The sequence below is a fragment of the Pecten maximus genome, chromosome 6 (assembly GCF_902652985.1).
Source record: "Pecten maximus chromosome 6, xPecMax1.1, whole genome shotgun sequence".
NCBI classification, from domain to species: Eukaryota; Metazoa; Mollusca; class Bivalvia; order Pectinida; family Pectinidae; genus Pecten; species Pecten maximus.
Window position 1 is genome coordinate 19745453 of NC_047020.1, and position 21469 is coordinate 19766921.

Here is a 21469-nt window from a genome sequence, read left to right on the forward strand (position 1 = left end):
ACAATCAATATTCTACGTACTTTGTTGTTCCTTGACATTATATGCATAAGGGGATATAACCGCTACTGAAGTTAGAGTGTATGTGTACATTAGATCGATTCATGGTGCTTTACGCGACAATGGTGCACTAAAATATTGATTTTACAAGTTCACTTTCCCAAATTATAAGCTTCAAGTATGATTTTGTTAGATTTACATAGTAGATTTGGGTAGATTTGGGTAATTCGTCGCTGGTCAGTGCATCTGACCACATTTAACTTAGGCCTATATTTCATCATGATGATGTAGTCAGTTTTCGCACTGGACGAGGTGACGATGCTTTGGAGGTATTTATTGAACATGCAATATGTGTGTAATTATTTACCCAGATGAGAAAAATTTCGATCCGCCCTAGCAAACGATCATCAAGTGTGAAACATGTATGTAGCCCGCATTCCCTCCAAATGCTCCATTCAAATAAATTAGATTTTTAAAACACAACACAATTTTCCTTAAAACATCTGTGTAATATTAAAAGTAAGCCTGCATGCCGGTGTATTTATAATGAACACAGTAATGTCACAGATCGATTGTTTTGAAGATGGAATCAGACTGCCGTACACGTTCAGACATGTCAACTGTCACCCAAAGTCGGTGACGTTCCGGAGTTATTTCCCCTTACAACATGGCAACATGTCAACAGCTTGTCGCATGCTTCATAATACGACACTTGTTTACAACCAGCTTGTGGTAAGTCTGCCCCTCTTACTTCTCAGTTGATATTTATTTCATGTAAGTTACAAGTTCGTAAATATCAGACAACCAATACCACTATATACGGGAGTTACAGGTGACGATAACGGTTACTGTTATTCCAGGTAACACCTGTAATTATAATTAGGCCGTACCGAGACCAACTGACCAGTAAGACTACCAGTGGTTGGATTCACGGTCTATTTCATACTGCTTTAATAAGGTTTACTGTTATGTAAGCTATTTTAAATTTTACGATAATATATATTACTAACAGTAAAGCAGTGAAATATTTTAGGGCAGAACACAATTTAAAGTAATTAGATTTATGATGCACAGTATCGGATAATGGTTGTATCAAATATTGATGCCCTGATCATGGAGCCAGACGCATTATCATGAATATCTGATCCATCACTATACATGCTGCTTTCATAAAACACAAAACAACATCTCTTTCTGGGAAACTGTTCAGTTGAATTATGTAATCAAAGAATTTTATTATTTCTAATTAAATGTCAAATGTCCATTGGTCACAGATCAAATACCTAGGAGCCAATATCAATGCTGTCCAATCTTTAAAATGTTGTCCATTGTTTTGATGTTCAAATAGCTGCAACTATTCAGAGTCCTTTGATTAAGTTTATTAGAGCTGGACTGGGTTGAATGCCAGCAGCCTGGTAGCTGAAATGGCTATACATGTATAAAGAGTGTCTGTCAGAACTTAAGTTCAGATTCAAGTCCCGTCTGGGCATTTTGAATTTCTCTCTACTATTACATTTGACCCCCAACTATAAAACACCCACAGAAGGTGGTTCATCTATTGTGGTCCCATGTTTGTCTTTGGGGTTGAGGACTTTGTTGAAAGAGTGAGTGTACAATTGTATATCAGGTAGCAGAACTGGCCTAGGCTAAATGTTGGTGGCCAGGTAGTTCTAATGTTTGGGAGATAGTGTCAGGGAGACAGTGTCGGGTAGACAGTGTCAGGGAAAAAATGTCAGTAAGATAGTTTAGGGAGACAGTGTCAGGGAGACAGTGTCAGGGAAAAAATGTCAGCAAGATAGTTTAGGGAGACAGTGTCAGGGAGATTGTGTCAGGGAGACAGTGTCAGGGAGATAGTGTCAGGAGACAGTGTCAGGGAGACAGTGTCAGGGAGATTGTGTCAGGGAGACAGTGTCAGGGAGATAGTGTCAGGGAGATTGTGTCAGGGAGACAGTGTCAGGGAGATGTGCCAGGGAACGTGTCAGGGATAGTGTCAGGAAACATTGTCAGGAGAGTGCAGGACAGTGTCAGGAGATATAGTCAGAGAGACATTGCTAGGAACATGTAGTATCAGGGAGACAGTCTCGGGGAGATGTTGTGAAAAAGATAGTGTCAGGGAAAAAATGTCAGGGAGACAGTGTCAGGGAGACAGTGTCAGGGAGATTGTGCCAGGGAAACGGTGTATATAGTGTCAGCAAAACATTGACAAGGAGACAGTATCAGTGAGATATAGTCAGAGAGACAGTGCTAGGGGAGAGAGTATCGGGGAGATAGTGTTAGGGAGATAGTGTCAGGGAGATAGTGTCAGGGAGACAGTGTCAGGGAGATAGTGTCTGAGAGTGTCTGAGGGAGAGTATACAGGAGAGATATTTTCAGAGAGACAAATTGCCAGGGAAATAATGTATCTGCCTCTTCCCTTTGTTAAAACTTTAGACGATGTTAAAAGATTAACATCACTGTTAACATACATTTGACCATGAGCTCATTTTAGTTTAAGATAATAATTGTCCAAAAGTAAATTATTATTTACATTTGCCTATTCTTATTACAGGTGTGATCAGTAGCTGTTTCTGGACATGGATGTTAACCTAGGAGATGTTTGATAACATTTGGAGAAAGTCATTGTAATTAGTCCTCCTAGATAGAAACCACTGCTAGCAAACATGTCTCATGTCACTAAACCTCGCAAGAAGGGGGTCGGCACCCAGAAAAGTAGACTAGGAACACTTCTGGAAGCTTCTATCAGGTTCAAACAAACTCTCAAAAAAGTAAATGAAAATCCAAACAAGAAAAGATCTGAAAAACGGATTGATATGGTGCTGGTCCATAAGAGGAAGTTGGACAACGAAGAGGAGGATGCTGAGGAGACAAGAGAGCGTCTCCGGAGGAACACTTTACGAGAATGTTTTGAAAAAAAATTAAAACAGGAACAATTCAAAATCAAGGAAAAGCAGCATGGGAAAAATGTATATACAATGCTACATTGTTCATTTGAGAGACTTTGTAAAGAGGCAGAGACTGTCAACTTGGAAATGAGGTTGGATTCTGTAAGTATAGCACAACTGTTGTTAACGGTGAACAACCTTTATATAAATTTATACTTATTAGGAAGTGATAATGGCTCAACCTTATCTATTTTATATCCTATAACAAATTATGGGTATAACAAACTATATATTTCCTTTGGTCGCTTGGAATTTTTTATAGACAAGTTTAACTGTACATATATTATATAGAGTCGAACTCCAACCTACTAGATGTATACAACATTTACTGTAATCCTTTGTAGTGTATTGTGCATATTAATGAGGAACAAATTTCAAAATGTTTTGATACAGATTAGATACAGAGAAAAAAGTCTTTATTATTCCTCATTCTATAACAAGTAGTACCGTATTTGATTGGAGTCTGGAATGAGTTGAATGGATTTCCCAGGAAAGGGGTAAGATGGTTGGTTGTTGGGTGGGGTTTGGTGAGGGGGGAGGGGTTGTAAGTTGTGGAATGGTGGGTTGTAGGGGGGGGGGGGGGGGGGGGGGCACAGTATAGGAGTAAAATGGTGGCACAATGGAAATATGCTTGCATTCACCTTAGAGGCGTTTGGGGTTCAATTTCTTGATCAGACTTCCAGAATCATTATGGACCATTACTGCCTCACCATGTGGATTTTCTCTGGGTACTCCGGTTTCCTCCCACAGTAAAACCCCTCGAATGATTCCATCAGGCCCATCAAGGGTGATAAATATAATTGGTTTTACTTCACAATTCACAATTGTTGTAAAATAAATTTTGATTGTTTTTACAGTATAGCACTATAGCTGCACTTAGATGCTTTCCTTGGTGTGCTAACAACATCAGTTAGACATTTGATTGATACTTTACACAGTTTGGTACTCAATTCATTCAATAGACAAATCAAAGTTGTTGTTACAAATGTGACAAAATCTATAATGTATGCGCTCTTTATTGTCTGTACGGTCCTCATGTTTGTATTTACATAATTGATTGATTTTGTCTGTAGACACACAGTGTAGTCAATACTGTTTTCGTAGTAGAGGAAAACAGTTTTAAACCTATAGACATCACAGAGGGTAGCTTCATTACATATAGCATGAAAAAAAGCCCAGCAAATATTTATACATAGAAATTAGCAAATACATACATATATAATGTAAGGAAGTTTTTACTGCAGAATGATAATAAAGCATGGTTGCGATGGAATATAATACCCCTGAACTACTGCTATGAAATATTAGCCCTGAAAACATACAGTGCTTCATTAGGTTACCCCTGATATATCATCATAGCATGATATTTGCCCAGAGTTAAATACTCCTTTAATGCCTCTTAACCAATTCTTATGATTCTTGGTACCTGTGATCAGTGTGATAAGAAGGTCTTTGCTTGTGACTTTTTGGTTTTTCTTGGAGGTACACTCTTTTAATGATTTAATTCTTTACAGAAATTGAGAGTAGGGCCACTGGATATTAAGTTAGCCTTTGGCTTTCAGTTCTAGTCTGTGCTGTAGATTCAGTAATTTTAGGGTTGGTTTAAAAACTTTCTTTCAGAAAAGTACAGCAGAGATGCTGAGAAATGCACATAAGAGAGAAAAGGTTAAACAACTGTCTGCACGACAGGTAGCAATATTAGCTAACACATTGCATGCTGCACACTTACTGCTTTGATGTCCTGCTGTGGTTATAAGAGCACAGTGCATGTGGAATACACAATACAATATGGCTTAGAACACTGCATGCTGCAATGGCAATTGTGTCCTGCATGTGTCCTGCATGTGTCCTGCTGTGATATAAGAACACTATATGTATGTATACATGCATGCTGTATTATAACAGTGTCCTGCTGTGGGATAAAGCTGCTTTTGTTTCAGAATACCCATTCTCATCTGCATATTTCATGCATGTAATTATAATAACAAAATTGATGGTTCTCATATAATGTACAAGTTATGCATGTTCTATGTTGATAATGTTTGTGTCATTTGTGTTGATTAAAACCATTACATAAGTATATTAATATATTGGTGTTTTTGGTGACAACTGTTACCTTGTTTTCTAGTTTGGTCTGAAAAATATCAAATTAAGTTATGAGGATGCCAAGGATACTTTCCATTTCCTACACAAATCTTTGTCTCATAAGAATGTCTGGATACTTTACATTTCCCACACAAATCTTTGTCCTATAAGAATGTTTGGATCTCGATATTTCTTTACATAATCCTGTAGTTGCTAAGACTTAATTTGGTACAAGTTTCCCACTCACAGTCCATGTACATGTACAGGTATTGTTTACACATTCCCTGTGTCTAGTCCCCAAGTCTTACTCTGTACAATTTTATGCATGGAGCTTTTAATTTTTGTTGATAATGTTACTTATTGACAATTCTGATCTGGAAGGATTTTATAATAAAGATGAGGCAATGTTTATCAGGGTATGTTAGATCTACTATAGCTGTAAACGAGGAATCTGATTGCTTAAGATTGTGGAATTTATATACTTAACATTTACACATGTTTTGATTTTATATAAAATATTTTTCCATGATATGTTTTTGATGATATTATAGTTTCAATGTCATGTTTAGTTACTAGCCCTGTTGTAAAGAAACCTTGTCCATGTTAGGAATCCACAATATTTGTTTATCTATACACATTTGATTTTCTAATATGACCTTGCTTTTCAACAGATAAAATCTATGATGATATTTATTTGTATTTCCTGACCATTCCAGGAATATACTGGAGAGGCCCCTCCACCTACATCAACAACTAACAAACAGAGCTGGAAACAGAAGAAAGAAACCAAATCAGAAATTGACAACCCTCACAAAGACCAGTTCTGTGGGTCATTTCGAGGATGGCTACGAAAAAAAGAGAAAAACTTTTTCGATCCTGATCCAGAAGATATAGGTGTGGTATTGCAATTGTTTTTATTTTACGTTGTGTTTGCCAACACTACACATTGTAAGAGATACCTTGAAACTGTACATTGTTTTTGTTGGCCTTGACACTGCACACATTTTATATTGACCTTGACACTGCATGCACATGATTTATGTTGACCTAGCTGCTACTGCACACACGTTGTTCATGGTGACCTTGACACTGCACATGATTGATGTTGACCTGATACAAATATTGTACATGTTGACCTTGACACTGTACATGATTTATGTTGACCTGATACAAATATTGTACATGTTGACCTTGACATTGTACATTGTTTATGTTAACCTGATACAAATATTGTACATGTTGACCTTGACATTGTACATTGTTTATGTTGACCTGATACAAATATTGTACATGTTGACCTTGACATTGTACATTGTTTATGTTGACCTGATGCAAATATTGTACATGTTGACCTTGACATTGTACATTGTTTATGTTGACCTGATACAAATATTGTACATGTTGACCTTGACATTGTACATTGTTTATGTTGACCTGATACAAATATTGTACATGTTGACCTTGACATTGTACATTGTTTATGTTAACCTGATACAAATATTGTACATGTTGACCTTGACATTGTACATTGTTTATGTTGACCTGATACAAATATTGTACATATTGACCTTGACATTGTACATTGTTTATGTTGACCTGATACAAATATTGTACATGTTGACCTTGACATTGTACAGTGTACATTGTTTATGTTGATCTTGCCACTTTGTTTTTATTGACCTTACTACAGTACATTTTTATGTTGACCTTGACAAAATGTATACAACCTAATGTGACTTTTGACACACTGTACGTTGTTTATGCTAAGCTGTCCTTTGACCTTGACACACTCTATACTAGTTGTTCATGTTGTCCTTACAAAATTTCCGTTGTTTGTGCTGTTTTTGATGCATTACCCTTTTTCTGTTCTGCAGAGGACTTTGAAAGTACACCCTTCATCATGGACCGCTATCATATCTACAAGGGTCATGAGGATCCGCACACATTCTTCAGACCTTCAATTAGGTCCCTCCTGGTAAGAAGTTCATACTGTGACCATTCCAAAGTAGTATTCTATAACTGATTTTAACATAAATATATTCAGAATCACTATAATATATGGATTTGTATGTAGAAATGATAGAAGTATTATCCTTGATATGACTAAGGTTAAATTTAAATTGAACAAAAAAGTTATGCTATTTTGTTTCAGGTAAAGCATATTTTGATCAACTTAGATATTCGACAGGATTTGGAAGCCATGGATTTTCAATTAAAAGACTATAAAGGACGTGAGTATAGTGAGGATGAGTCGACAGACTATAAAGGATGTGAGTATAGTGAGGATGAGTGGAGAGATTATAAAGGATGTGAGTATAGTGAGGATGAGTGGACAGACTATAAAGGATGTGAGTATAGTGAGGATGAGTGGACAGACTATAAACGATGTGAGTATAGTGAGGATGAGTGGACAGACTATAAAGGATGTGAGTATAGTGAGGATGAGTGGACAGACTATAAAGGATGTGAGTATAGTGAGGATGAGTGGACAGACTATAAAGGATGTGAGTATAGTGAGGATGAGTCAAAAGACTATAAAGGATGTGAGTATAGTGAGGATGAGTGAACAGACTATAAAGGATGCGAGTATAGTGAGGATGGGTGGACAGACTATAAAGGATGTGAGTATAGTGAGGATGGGTGGACAGACTATAAAGGATGTGAGTATAGTGAGGATGGGTGGACAGACTATAAAGGATGTGAGTATAGTGAGGATGAGTGAACAGACTATAAAGGATGCGAGTATAGTGAGGATGGGTGGACAGACTATAAAGGATGTGAGTATAGTGAGGATGGGTGGACAGACTATAAAGGATGTGAGTATAGTGAGGATGGGTGGACAGACTATAAAGGATGTGAGTATAGTGAGAATGGTGGAAAGATTGTAAAGGATGTGAGTATAGTGAGGATGAGTGGACAGACTATAAAGGATGTGAGTATAGTGAGGATGGGTGGACATACTATAAAGGATGTGAGTATAATGAGGATGGTTGGACAGACTATAAAGGATGTGAGTATAGTGAGGATGGTTGGACAGACTACAAAGGATGTGAGTATAGTGAGGATGTGTGGACAGACTACAAAGGATGTGAGTATAATGAGGATGAGTGGACAGACTATAAAGGATGTGAGTATAGTGAGGATGGTTGGACAGACTATAAAGGATGTGAGTATAGTGAGGATGAGTGGACAGACTATAAAGGATGTGAGTATAGTGAGGAGGATACATGGAAAGACTATAACAATTTTGAGTGACTTAATGACCTTGCACTCAGTGCAAAATAGTCTATTCTCTTTAGCCATTAGAAAGGATATTGGAGTCAAAAGAAGGGATGAGAATTCCTTGTACATAAATTAGACATAAAGGAATGGGATTACTATACATTGGTACAAGTGAAGATTGATGAAACATTACATTTGAGATGATTTTAAAAATTATTTTTCTTTAATATTTCAGCCACAAGACAGTTCTGTGTATGTCTAGATGATGATGATGAAGATGAAGATGAAGATGATGAAGAAGAAAAGAGGCTACAGAAAATAGGTAAATTGATAATTTACCCTTTCTTGCTTACCTGATAGCCTTAGCTTGCTGCATCTGACTCGGTCCTGCCTGTTTACAGAGTTACCCTACCCTACCTGTCTGTTAACAGTGTTACCCTACCCTGGCTGTCTGTTTACAGTGTTACCCTGCCCTGGCCGTCTGTTTACAGTGTTACCCTACCCTGGCTGTCTGTTTACAGTGTTACCCTGCCCTGGCCGTCTGTTTACAGTGTTACCCTACCCTACCTGTCTGTTAACAGTGTTACCCTACCCTGGCTGTCTGTTTACAGTGTTACCCTGCCCTGGCCGTCTGTTTACAGTGTTACCCTACCCTGGCTGTCTGTTTACAGAGTTACCCTACCCTGACTGTCTGTTTACATGCAGTGTTACCCTACCCTGGCCGTCTGTTTACAGTGTTACCCTACCCTGGCCGTCTGTTTACAGTGTTACCCTATCCTGTCTGTCTGTTTACTGTGTTACCCTACCCTGGCCGTCTGTTTACTGTGTTACCCTACCCTGGCTGTCTGTTTACAGTGTTACCCTACACTGGATGTCTGTTTACAGTGTTACCCTACCATGGTCGTCTGTTTACAGTGTTACCCTACCCTGGCCGTCTGTTTACAGTGTTACCCTACCCTGGCCGTCTGTTTACAGTGTTACCCTACCCTGGCTGTCTGTTTACAGAGTTACCCTACCCTGACTGTCTGTTTACATGCAGTGTTACCCTACCCTGGCCGTCTGTTTACAGTGTTACCCTACCCTGGCTGTCTGTTTACAGTGTTACCCTACCCTGGCTGTCTGTTTACAGTGTTACCCTACCCTGACTGTCTGTTTACAGTGTTACCCTACCATGGTCGTCTGTTTACAGTGTTACCCTACCCTGGCTGTCTGTTTACAGTGTTACCCTACCCTGGCTGTCTGTTTACTGTGTTACCCTACCCTGAATGTCTGTTTACAGTGTTACCCTACCCTGGCTGTCTGTTTACAGTGTTACCCTACCCTGTTTGTCTGTTTACAGAGTTACCCTACCCTCGCTGTCTGTTTACAGTGTTACCCTACTTGCAGGTTGCTTACAGCACTGAGGGTTACCACACCTGGTGGACTGTTCACATTGTTACCTGACTACTACATTAACATACCTGGTTGACTATTTACATCATTAGCCTGTCTGGTGGACTGTTCAAATCTGACTTCTTCATTAACATACCTGGTTCATTGTTTCAGCATTACCTTACCTTAGGATGAAGGAGGTGTACACAGACTCGCTCATCCTCCATGATGTGTCCAAATGCTCTACCAAATATGAGGAAGCTGAAAACAGGATGAAAAAGGAGCATAAAGAAGAACTGATTAAAAACTTTAACATTGAAGATGATCCTAGAGAAGGCTTAGATCAACGGTGGACGTCACTGTACAAGTATCAACCTCTTATGAAAATACGTAATTACTTTGGGGAGAAGATTGCCTTCTACTTCGCCTGGTGTGGCCTGCTCATCACTTCTCTGTGGGTGCCTATGTTACTGGGGTTCGCCATATTCTTGTATGGACTCTATCTCAGGTGAGTGGCAATCTCTTAATCTATGATGATGCTTTATAAAGTTATTACAATGTCATATCCTTCTTTATCTCAAGAGCAATTTGTTATCAGTGCAATTACTGTTTCATTTCATTGATGCATCTTAGCATTGCATGCTTTTTTGAACCCTTAACTCCTAAGAATACCATTAACAAGTCAGGCATTTTATATCTCCCTTATTTATAGAATCATTATTATGATACCGAAGATACCTACTAGTAGTTAAAACAGAAGATATGTAATATCCAACAACTTTATCATTAAGATCATTAAGACTAAGTTCTATTACTTTCAAAGTGGAATAAAGAAATATAGAGTATCAATATAGTAATAATTTTCCAGGTATATTAAGGACCTATTTACCAATTTCAGACGTTATGTAAAGATTATTAAAAGATATAGCCGCAGTTTCATCAACATTCCTTATCTTAAGAAAATTCCTGAATTTAAACTTTCCAATAAAGCATTACAGTATTTACTGCCTTTGAACCCTATCTGTTGACGACAAAAGTACTTCATTACCTTGACGAGTGTTCATTGTATTGGATGCACTGATACAAATAGTAATCTACGACCCACTCGTGTTACGGTGACGAAGATTGGCTGTACTTGAGGTAGGCAGAGTTTGAATTGGAATGTTGACAAGATCGGAAAATGAAACATATATTCGGCACATGATTTTATATTCACACAGTCACATATCCACTTTTGATCAAAATCACAGGCAGAAATAGAGATTTGGAATATCCAGTGGAACAGCAATATCAACAGCATATCCTGTTTGTCATTCAGCTCATCGAGTTCAGATTGCAGGTAGAACTACGCTATCCCTGAGGTGTTTGTGTACTGCCATGATCACGCCCATAGTACTAGTGCAGTTGCAACTAAATCTACGATCTTTATCGGTATTGGTGTCATCGTTTGATTGAAGTTGTGGTTTACCGCGCGGCCAGGGTCGTTATGTATTTATGTAATTTCAGTTAATAATTAAATTTCCTATTATCACATCTGGCATTGTAGGGGTCTGCTAGGTGTTGTTTAAAAAAACATAAAGAAGAACTGGTTAAAAACTTTAACATTGACGATGATCCTAGAGAAGGCTTAGATCAACGATGGACATCACCGTACAAGTATCAACCTCTCATGAAAATACGTAATTGCTTTGGGAGATGCATGCTTGCGTACTCAAATGAACTTGCCAAAGCGAGTCTGTGGTCAGGATTATTCGTCATCTTGGTCTAACTTGTTTCAAATGAGCAGCAAAAAATAATAGGTTTTTTTATAACCTGAAAGAAGCCTTATAGTAACCAATCATCGATTAGTATAAGCAATTGTTTTATTTTGCATTCAATCACACGGATATTGTAATTCATGTAAATACCCCAAATTCAAATTCTTCCTACGTGTGGAACCCCCATACACAGTCAGACACACATGCACAACAGTCATTGTATCCTTGAAAGACCTAACTTGAAGCCCCAACTACTTTAAGCGAACTGTCCAATGAGGAAATGTTTTACTCTCTGAAGCCACGGTTTACTTGTATTTGAAAATGTACCATTGATACTGTGTACAATATTGTTATACTGTCCTCATCCCAAGATAGGGTTCAACAGCAGTAAGGGTAAAATCTTAGTTAAGGAACTTTAAGATAAGGAATTGGCCTGAGTTAAGGAATATCAATGAAACTGAGCCAGATCACTATAATATTTTAAACATGACTGTAACAGAGACAGGTGATAAAGACAGATCATGTTAAATATATTGGTTTAATACATTGATTTATCTTACACAGTATCACAGGCAAGAGTACAACCTCACCAAAATACGGTACCACGATGACAACTCTGGCTCCAAACACTACAGCAGCTCCTGAGGAGTAAGTGTAATACTAATGACAGGACATTACTATTCTCTGTCAACCTTAATATGATTTTGGATTCTGGTTCTCTTCATGCCTTATTCTGTTGTAAGGTTACCTCGGTGCTTAGCTCAGTTCTGCACATGTATCCTACATTAATTATACAGAATAGCCTACCTTGATGGTATGATTTATAATGTACAATATAAAAAGTTTCCACCTGAAATGGATTGCTTTGGTGGTAATTATATCATATATTGTACAGAGTAGCCTCAATTATTTGATTTAGGAGGTAATATTTACAATGTTAAGTAAAGAGTTGTCTTCCAGGCTGGATTGTAAGTGTAATGATTCCATGCACTACATGATACAGAGTTATCTCCCTTGCTGGATTATATAAGTGGTATTTCTACTATACTTTAAATTATACAGAGTTATTTCCTTTGCTCGATTGTATAAGCAGTATTAATATAATACTTTATATTATACAGAGTTATTTCCCTTGCTGGATTGTATAAGTGATATTTATATTATACTTTTTTTATTATATACATCGTTATCTCCCTTGCTTGATTAAAATTACATTGAGTTATCTCCCTTGTTGGATTGTACATGTATTAATGAGACCATACTTTAAATTATACAGAGTTAACTCCCATTTTGGTTTGTTCAAGTGGTACTGATAACATACATTACAATTCACAAGAGTTATCTCCCATGCTGGATATGTGTGATTATATTATACTTTACTTTATACAGAGTTTCCTCCCTTGCTGCAATGGCCTTGAACATCATCAAGAGTTCCTTTGACAATGAAGTCACACCCTTTTTTGCCTTGATCATATGTGTTTGGGGTAAGTTGAAATGCAGATTATAAGTTTGCATATATATTTGCAATTCAATACAATATTCAAAATAGATGGTTGTAACAAAATTTGGTGATCAAGGGTGAACATTTCAGCATAAACTGTATTATTTAAATTTAACACAACGCAAAAATAAAACCATCTAGAAAGAGTTGTGATTGACACACTGCATATAAATGACAGCCATCATGTAATGGTTATGATGTAATGGTTATGATGTAATGGTTATGGCCAACCACTGGGATTATGCTGCATGTTGGTATGAACAGAAAACATGTTTTTACTTTAAATTGAATCTAACACGTACAGAACTTGTAAGTGTTGAACTGCCTAATGTTATGATATTTATAGTCTTTATTACATACTAACAGGTATTTGCAGACAAACATAACTTTACTTAATGCAATATGATATTTTTGCCTGCAAATTAAGTTCTGTCATTTATAAAGTCTATCGGTACCATAGCCAGCATTATTGTTTAGGTACCCTGTTCCTGGAGCTCTGGAAGCAGAAGTCAGCCCGCTGTGCCTACCTCTGGGATGTACAGGAATTTGAGGCTAATGAACCTGACAGGCCAGAGTTCTTCAGCTCGACATTCAAGGAGGTAAGAAAACACTAGTACTAAAGGATGTACGAAAACACTGGTAATAAAGGAGGTGTGAAAACACAAGTTCTCAAGGAGGTAAGAAAACACTAGTACTAATGGAGGTAAGAAATTACTAGTACTAAAGGAGGTAAGAAAACACTAGTTCTCAAGGAGGTATGAAAACACTAGTTCTCAAGGAGGTATGAAAACACTAGTTCTCAAGGAGGTAAGAAAACACTAGTACTAATTTATGGAGGTAAGAAAACACTAGTTCTCAAGGAGGTAAGAAAACACTAGTTCTCAAGGAGGTATGAAAAGACCAGTACTAAAGGAGATACAAAAGTAACAGTGGGAAATTTGAAGTATTAGTACACTAGGAAAACTCTGTATTACACAGCTCATTAACTAATTTTATGTTTCATTGGTTTTTCTTCAGGACCCTGTGACGAAAACCAAGGAGATGTATTTTCCGTCTAAGAAGCAGAACATACGATACCTCATCTCTTTCTCCACGCTCCTGTTCATGATCCTGATCGTTCTCACTAGTGTCGTCTCCATTATCATCTACCGTGTCATCACCAGCGTCGACTACTGCCCGAATATGGATTCCACCTCCTGTCTCCTAGCAACCACTGTCGTGTCTTCTGTACTTAATACTGTCTCCATCCTCATCCTTGGCAAGGTCAGTCTGACATCAGGACAGTGTGATATTCTCAACAAATGTTTATTATAGACCTCATTTTAAATCTTTAGGGTCACTCAGCCTTGTTAGTTACAGTCTACTCAGTATGACTAAATGTATCTCTCCAATTAAAGTCTGTCTACTATAGTCAATCATTTTGAGCATATCTCATTTGTAATAAACGTCAGCTGAATTCCCCAAACTCTTTAAATGATTTCTTTTTGGATTGGTAGCATCTTGTCCTGTAGTTAATTACAGAGTAACAGCCCTTTAGCTTGATACCATAGCTTTATATAGGTGGGAACTAGATTGTTCCTAATACTTGTTAATTATATTGTGAGTTAGACATCACTTGATTTCCTTCCACAGATATATGATTACCTGGCAGTCAAGCTGACAGACTGGGGTAAGTTACACTCAATCACTCTGTAAATAAACTCTACCATAATTTTCATTGTTGATAGTAGATAAGTGTTCTACATTGCCTGTTAAAAGTAGGTCACAGCATCCCATCTTACAATAATTGTAACCTGTTAGAGTGCACTGTTGGTCTAGAAGCTTTTTAGGATTTGGCACGTGGAATTTTAGTGTCTTCTAGAATTTTTACACCCCAGATACAATTCTATTTTCTCATATGAATTAAATGTATAATTGTTCAAAAAGAAGCATAAAGATAGTCTGATATCACATATCACAAGAGATTGCTCTCTATGCATTTTTTAAATGGTGCTATACTTCATAATATGACTGTGGCCCATTTTGAATTGGTTCTCAGCAGAATTTTTGCTTTAGGTATTGAACATTGTGCTATAATCTGTATTTTCAGAAAATCATAGGACCCAGACTATGTATGATGATGCCTTGATCATCAAACTCTTTGCATTTCAATTTGCAAACAACTACGCATCCAGTTTTTACATTGCCTTCTTTAGAGGGGTGAGTGCAGCGATGTATCTGATGACAATACAATGTATCTGATGACAATACAATGTATCTGATGACAATACAATGTATCTGATGACAATACAATGTATCTGATGACAATACAATGTATCTTTATGACAATACAATGTATCTGATGACAATACAATGTATCTGATGACAATACAATGTATCTTGATGACAATACGATGTATCTTGATGACAATACAATGTATCTTGATGACAATACAATGTATCTGATGACAATTACTAGATATATCTTTGTAACAGTATCATGATGCTGATACATTATCTTGATGGCAATACCGAGATATCAATCCCTAAACATTACCTTGATGACAATATATTGATAGCAATGCCTTTGATTGCCATACCCTGATGGCAATACCTTTATGACAATATATGGCAATCTTGATGGCAATATTCTTGATGACAATATTTGTGTTGTAGCGGTTTGACTGCACTGGTATCCTAGATATCGGATCAGTATACTGTGATGATCTTTAACAGTATTTTGTGTTGTAGCGGTTTGACTACACTGGTATCCTAGATATCAGATCAGTATACTGTGATGATCTTTAACAGTATTTTGTGTTTTGACTACACTGGTATCCTAGATATCGGATCAGTATACTGTGATGATCTTTAACAGTATTTTGTGTTGTAGCGGTTTGACTACACTGGTATCCTGGGTCTTGGATCAGTATACTGTGATGATCTTTAACAGTATTTTGTGTTGTAGCGGTTTGACTACACTGGTATCCTAGATATCGGATCAGTATACTGTGATGATCTTTAACAGTATTTTATGTTGTAGAGGTTTGACTACACTGGTATCCTGGGTCTTGGATCAGAGTACCGTGACAGTTGTGAGGGGACGTGTATGTCTCAGCTATCGTTCCAGATCCTAACCAACATGCTCCTCAAACCCCTGCCCAAGGTGTTCAGCGACGTCGTCAAGCCGTGAGTTAGCTAGGCTGTTTGAGGGAAACTATCCCAGTTACTTCCCCTGATGATAGATACTGAGCATACAATTTACCACTATATGATACAGTAATATAAGAATATCACATCTTATATCAAGAATTTCTAAGGGCAGTTCTCTGTAAATTTTGTTGGATTTGTTAAAATCTAGTGATTCCATAAATATTGTATATATTAATAACAACAAAATTATGACTTATTAATAGATAAAATAAGAATTAATAAAAATAAAATTGTTGTGTATAGATGTATATGTGACACATGCTGACTTTGTTACTGTAGACTTCTGGTCAGGTTATGGAGAAAACGTCCGTCATGTATGCAGGGCGAGAAGCCAGAGTTGTCGGATGACCTAGAAATTCAACTACGTGCCCTTCATTACCCAGAGACATTATCCTTTATGGATAAAGAGTACATGAAACCAACCCTTGGTGATTTCACTGTAGGAGAGTACACAGAGAAAATAATCCAATATGGATTTCTTATGGTAAAAAATATTTATATAGGAAATCTTGTGTTGTGCAATACTTCAGAAATACAAGTAAAGATTAAAACTTATTTATGTCAGATTTCATAAAACAGCTATGGAACCATTGTAAAATGAATGTAAGGATTTATGCATGATTCCCAGTATAATCAATCACCACCATGGGAAGATTGTTAGACGAACATAAAGAAGTTTTATGAAATGTACTCTTAATTATACTTACATGGATTAAAAAAAGAAATGCCACAGAGATTACAAACCTTGGGGAATGTATTATATATACATGCAGATGTTTGCTGTGTCCCTCTCAAACATCTAGTTATATAGCCACATTAATTCTAAATGATTATATAACATGTACCTACAGTTGTTTGCTGCCTCCCTACCCCTGGCTCCCCTCATTGCTCTCCTGACCCTACTGATAGATATCCGTGTGGACGCGAAGCGGATGTTGTGGTGGTACCGTCGACCGACTGCCACTGTCGCACAAGATATAGGTATACATGTCCTTACAACTTTTTTTAAAAGCTCCAATTTTTCTTGTTAAAAAGAATTATCTACAATACAGTTTTAAAAAGTGTGATCAAAAGGATAACATTATAAGGTTACAATGGAGAGACTTACCTGTGATTTTGTTTCGAGTCATTTGATATTTTTATTCGTAATGTGTGATAAAATGGCCTGAAGATTATTAGATTTTATGACATTTTTGTCATAACTCATGTAAAGTACAATATATGATAGTTATTTTCTGGAATAATGCAAACATTTTTGTTGTGTGTTGCAATAAAAGTAGCAAAGAATGATGTATTTTGGATAATGTCTGATTACTTATAACTGCTATACCCTTATTACGGTTTGTGAGAGAAAAATTGATGCGAATTGAAATTTGTCTTTCATGGTCACTCTTTTAAAAACAATGTAAATCATCACCTCATTCTTCTAATAGTTTGGGAATTGTGTTGTAGGAACCTGGTTTACCATTCTCCAAGTTGTAAATGTGTGTGGTGTAGTATCTAATGGCTTCATCATCGCCTTCACCTCGAGTTGGGGCCAGCAGTACGATATTGTCACCCAACTCTGGATCGCCATTGGATTTGAGGTACGTACTGTTCATAATATACAGGGAAAAGTGTCCATATGAAATTCGGGTCGGAAAAATACCTTTTTTTATCATTTACCTCTATCTTTCTTTGCGTAGTGAAAACAATCTGAGTCTTTGGTTAAAAGACTGAATGTTGTATTAAACAGATTTATATCTTTTTATTTAGCACACCCATCCTCTTTTCCTAAATGTTATTGTGGGTTGGCTTGTAGAGGCAGGTGCACTTATTAGTTGGAATATGGTAATATATATACATATGTGTGTATGCTAAAGAGTATATTATCATTAACCCCTGAAACATAAACATTGACTGCCCAGATGTACAACATCGCATTATCAAGTAAATAATGTTCCCATGTTGCCCTTTGATTTTTTTTGTATCTTTTTTATAGTACTTAGCTATCCTTAAATAAGCAAAGAAGCCCCCTCCCCTAGTGTAAATGTTTATTACGATTTTATCCTCAAATAAACCCCTTCAACCTGTGTAAAGTTTTAGTACCATATCTATCCTTGAATTAGCCCCCTCTCCAAGAGTGAAAGTTTAGTACAAATGTACCATATTTATCCTCAAATAAGCCTGTATTTATCCACAAATAACCCCCTCCTGAAGTGTAAAAGTTTAGTACCATATCTATCCTCCAATAAGCCCCCCTCTGCAAGTGTGAAAGTTTAGTACCATATTTATCCTCAAACACATCCTAAAATAAGCCCCCCTCCCTTATTATAATAGTGTGATACCATATCTATCCTCAAATAAGCCCCTTCCCCAAGTGTAAAACTTGAGCACCATATTCATCCTGAAATATCTCCCCTTCCCCTGTGTAAAATTTTAGTATTATGTATATTTATCCTCAAATAAGCCCCCCCCCCCCACCCCCCAGCTTTTAAAGTTGTGGAAGGGTTTATTTGTGAACCACTTTCAGCTTATGACTACTGTTAATATGCTCATTTTTGAGCAATCAGAGTTTAGCACATTAGCACACAGATAACACATTAGCACACAGGTAACACATTAGCGCAGTTGATCATGAGTTGGTGCACCCACGTGATAAAATAGTACAGTCTTGTTGAACATGTCAACTTTTACATAAAACTTTCTTTCTCCCGACCTTAATTGCGACAAAATGTCAAGAAAACTGGCGTGAGTTAAACTGAGGTTTTCCTGTATACTGTACCTTGTCTTGTTACAGCAGTATAATAGCCTGTATGTAATCCTAGTGTTTACTTCTGATCTCTTTCAGCACATAGTTTTTGCTCTCAAGTTTTTGTTGGCCTACTTCATTCCTGATATTCCAGACGATGTGGCTCTGATGATGAGAAAGGTTAGTAACAATTCCTCAGATTTTCTCCTAACTATAGGTATTGTACAGTAAGCTATGTGTATAGAGCTGGCTGTGTATGCTTGTTCATAGTAAATAGATGTAAACTATATATTTATAAAATGTATATGTATGTGTAACTGAGTACAGCTTGATCATTTTAATTTGTCCTAAGATATCTGCACGTGGTACCATAGCTACTTCCTTGATCACCAAAGAACTTATTGTAGTTTTGTTTACAGTTAAGTTCTAAAAAGTTGTTTTGTTAACAGATATCTTTTAAATACAATCAAAGAAAAGACATTTTTTCCCTCCTTAATCTTGATTTTCATACATATTTTGTGAATCAACATAAGGATTTTAGCAAAAATTATATTATATGTACCTATATAGAGTCAAAAGATATTTCAAAATTTTTAAATATTTACTACATATACAGAGCCATTCAGTGTATTTCAAATTTTGAACATTTAACACCATATATAGAGCCAGTTAGTGTACCTCAAAATTACTACAAATATAGTCAAAGGAAAGTTTTTTGTAAATCAGTATATGCCTAGAAAGAAAAAAATGAAAATAATATTTTAAATCATCATGGCTCTTAAACTGTTAATCAGTCTGTAAAATACTTGTTTCTTTAAAAGTAGCTAAGTGTATGCTCCTACAATATCTTATTTACATTTTGTTTGCTAGTTTTCTTTGTTATTGCATGTGTAAATACTAGCTATTTCATATACATGTACTTGGTTTGCATTGTTGTTTTCACTTGCTCCTTTTATACACATACTTGATATATAAAGTCTATATACCTAGAGAAAATGTAATACCACAACAAGTACAGAACCAAACAAAAGGAGAGAAAAAGTTTCAAATTTTGTACAGATTTTTACGAACAAAACTTTTTGAGATATGACTTCCTGGTTACTTCCCCATTACTTTTCCTAGTAATATTGACAGCTCTCCAGAAGTTCCATGCATTGTGTTCTGAATAATTTCTCCTGTAACTTTCATTTTCTAAGGACATTCTGGAATAATTTGCCCTGTGACTTTCTGCATTCATTTCCCATGACATTATGAATAATTATCCCTACAACTATCTTCAGAACCTTATCAATTATTTTCCAAATACTATTTTCCCATAATTATTACTTTTCTGATGATATAACTTTTCAAATAACATATTCTGAAAAAACTTTTCCAACAATTTACCTGATCATTTTCAAAAACAGGATAATTTACTTAAAAATAGTACAAATCATACATTCACATTATTTAAGCATGTAGATTTAATCTTAAAATCAGAAAATTTGATATCCTCACAATTTTTCTCTCCATTTGGCTGGCGTTTACTGATCACCTTCATAGTCTCTGGTATTACATTGTGTATAGATGTTGTATTTACTGTTAGAATTTAATTATCATTGTCTTAATTGTTTTGTGTTGTCTATTGTAAATTTGTGCCTAGTTAGTGATTTTGTTTTTCTTTGTAAATCACAGCATCAACACTGGGTAAGATTGTCTGGCTTTTCATGTGATTGCTACAAGGTTTTTCAGCATTTACAAAAATTAAAGCCCTATATCTAAAGTGATGATCATGACCAAGTGTCCATCTTTCTATCCATCTGTCTGTCCATCTGTCCATACTTAAGTTTCCAGATATATTATCTCATAATGCAGAAGTCTGAAAGTTTTTTTTTAAATTTTGCTGGTGTTCAGATAAAAATGTGAATAAGACCTTGGTCTTAAATTCAAGGTAAAGGTCACTATTACCTAATATATAACAAAGGGGACCTATTTATAGTTACAAACTATCTTACTGACCCACACTCTGGGGCCTAAACTATCTATTCCTTCTGATTAACTATCAGCTATAAATTCTGTTCTGTTACCATAATTTGGGGATGATGATGGTGTACAAATAATCTGTCAGCATTGGTGTGTATATGTATGAAGTTAGCATTTGATTATCTCCCTTTGTAACAAAGTTTGAGATGGTGAAACATTGGATTCAGGATTGGTAGGGACCTATCTTAGCAGTCTGTGTGTAAATGTATACATATATTTTGTCACATTTTCTTTGTAACTGTTATCACATTGTGTATATATATATATACATATATAAACAACAAAATTTCAAGACTTCTGCAAAGCCCTTCTGCCTTGAAGTTCACAGGCTTCTTCAGTCGAAATAATTATTATTATTAGTATGTATGCAGAAAGATATGGGGATAATCATTCCACCTGAAAAAGCTTGTGAAGGCAGAAAGAGCATGCAAAAGTCTTGATTATTTTTTTTCTTTTAAAGGAATTGATTTTTTACATTATAATTTATATATATATATTAGTATTTAATCCCCTGAAGAGCGGCAGAATGTAGCCACGAAAGTACTAGGGAGACAGCAGATCTGTGTTTGGCTTTTTATTTTATTATATATATATATATATATATATACTCTTCTTCTGATGTCTTATCTATATCCTAGCTTTTTCTGTA

The 21469-nt window shown here is 36.2% G+C and overlaps 1 protein-coding gene across 29 annotated transcripts in view; it reads left to right on the plus strand.

Moving 5' to 3' along the window:
* The first annotated feature begins 657 nt into the window (after positions 1 to 657).
* LOC117329175 (anoctamin-4-like) overlaps positions 658 to 21469 on the plus strand; it is a 37283-nt gene continuing 16471 nt past the window's right edge. For 27 of the 29 annotated variants that reach the window (XM_033886945.1, XM_033886947.1, XM_033886952.1 and 24 more), the window contains exons 1-20: positions 658 to 729; positions 2546 to 3041; positions 4560 to 4628; positions 5741 to 5918; positions 6899 to 6999; positions 7177 to 7255; positions 8482 to 8568; positions 9792 to 10125; positions 11939 to 12022; positions 12764 to 12858; positions 13353 to 13474; positions 13893 to 14138; positions 14508 to 14544; positions 14965 to 15074; positions 15898 to 16043; positions 16347 to 16551; positions 16919 to 17048; positions 17520 to 17653; positions 18898 to 18978; positions 20473 to 20484. In XM_033886945.1, coding sequence (XP_033742836.1) covers positions 2658 to 3041; positions 4560 to 4628; positions 5741 to 5918; positions 6899 to 6999; positions 7177 to 7255; positions 8482 to 8568; positions 9792 to 10125; positions 11939 to 12022; positions 12764 to 12858; positions 13353 to 13474; positions 13893 to 14138; positions 14508 to 14544; positions 14965 to 15074; positions 15898 to 16043; positions 16347 to 16551; positions 16919 to 17048; positions 17520 to 17653; positions 18898 to 18978; positions 20473 to 20484 — 2634 coding nt within the window. In that variant the 5' untranslated portion in view covers positions 658 to 729; positions 2546 to 2657. The remainder of the gene's footprint in view (positions 730 to 2545; positions 3042 to 4559; positions 4629 to 5740; positions 5919 to 6898; positions 7000 to 7176; positions 7256 to 8481; positions 8569 to 9791; positions 10126 to 11938; positions 12023 to 12763; positions 12859 to 13352; positions 13475 to 13892; positions 14139 to 14507; positions 14545 to 14964; positions 15075 to 15897; positions 16044 to 16346; positions 16552 to 16918; positions 17049 to 17519; positions 17654 to 18897; positions 18979 to 20472; positions 20485 to 21469) is intronic. The other 2 variants (XM_033886972.1, XM_033886974.1) reach the window with 2 other exon arrangements.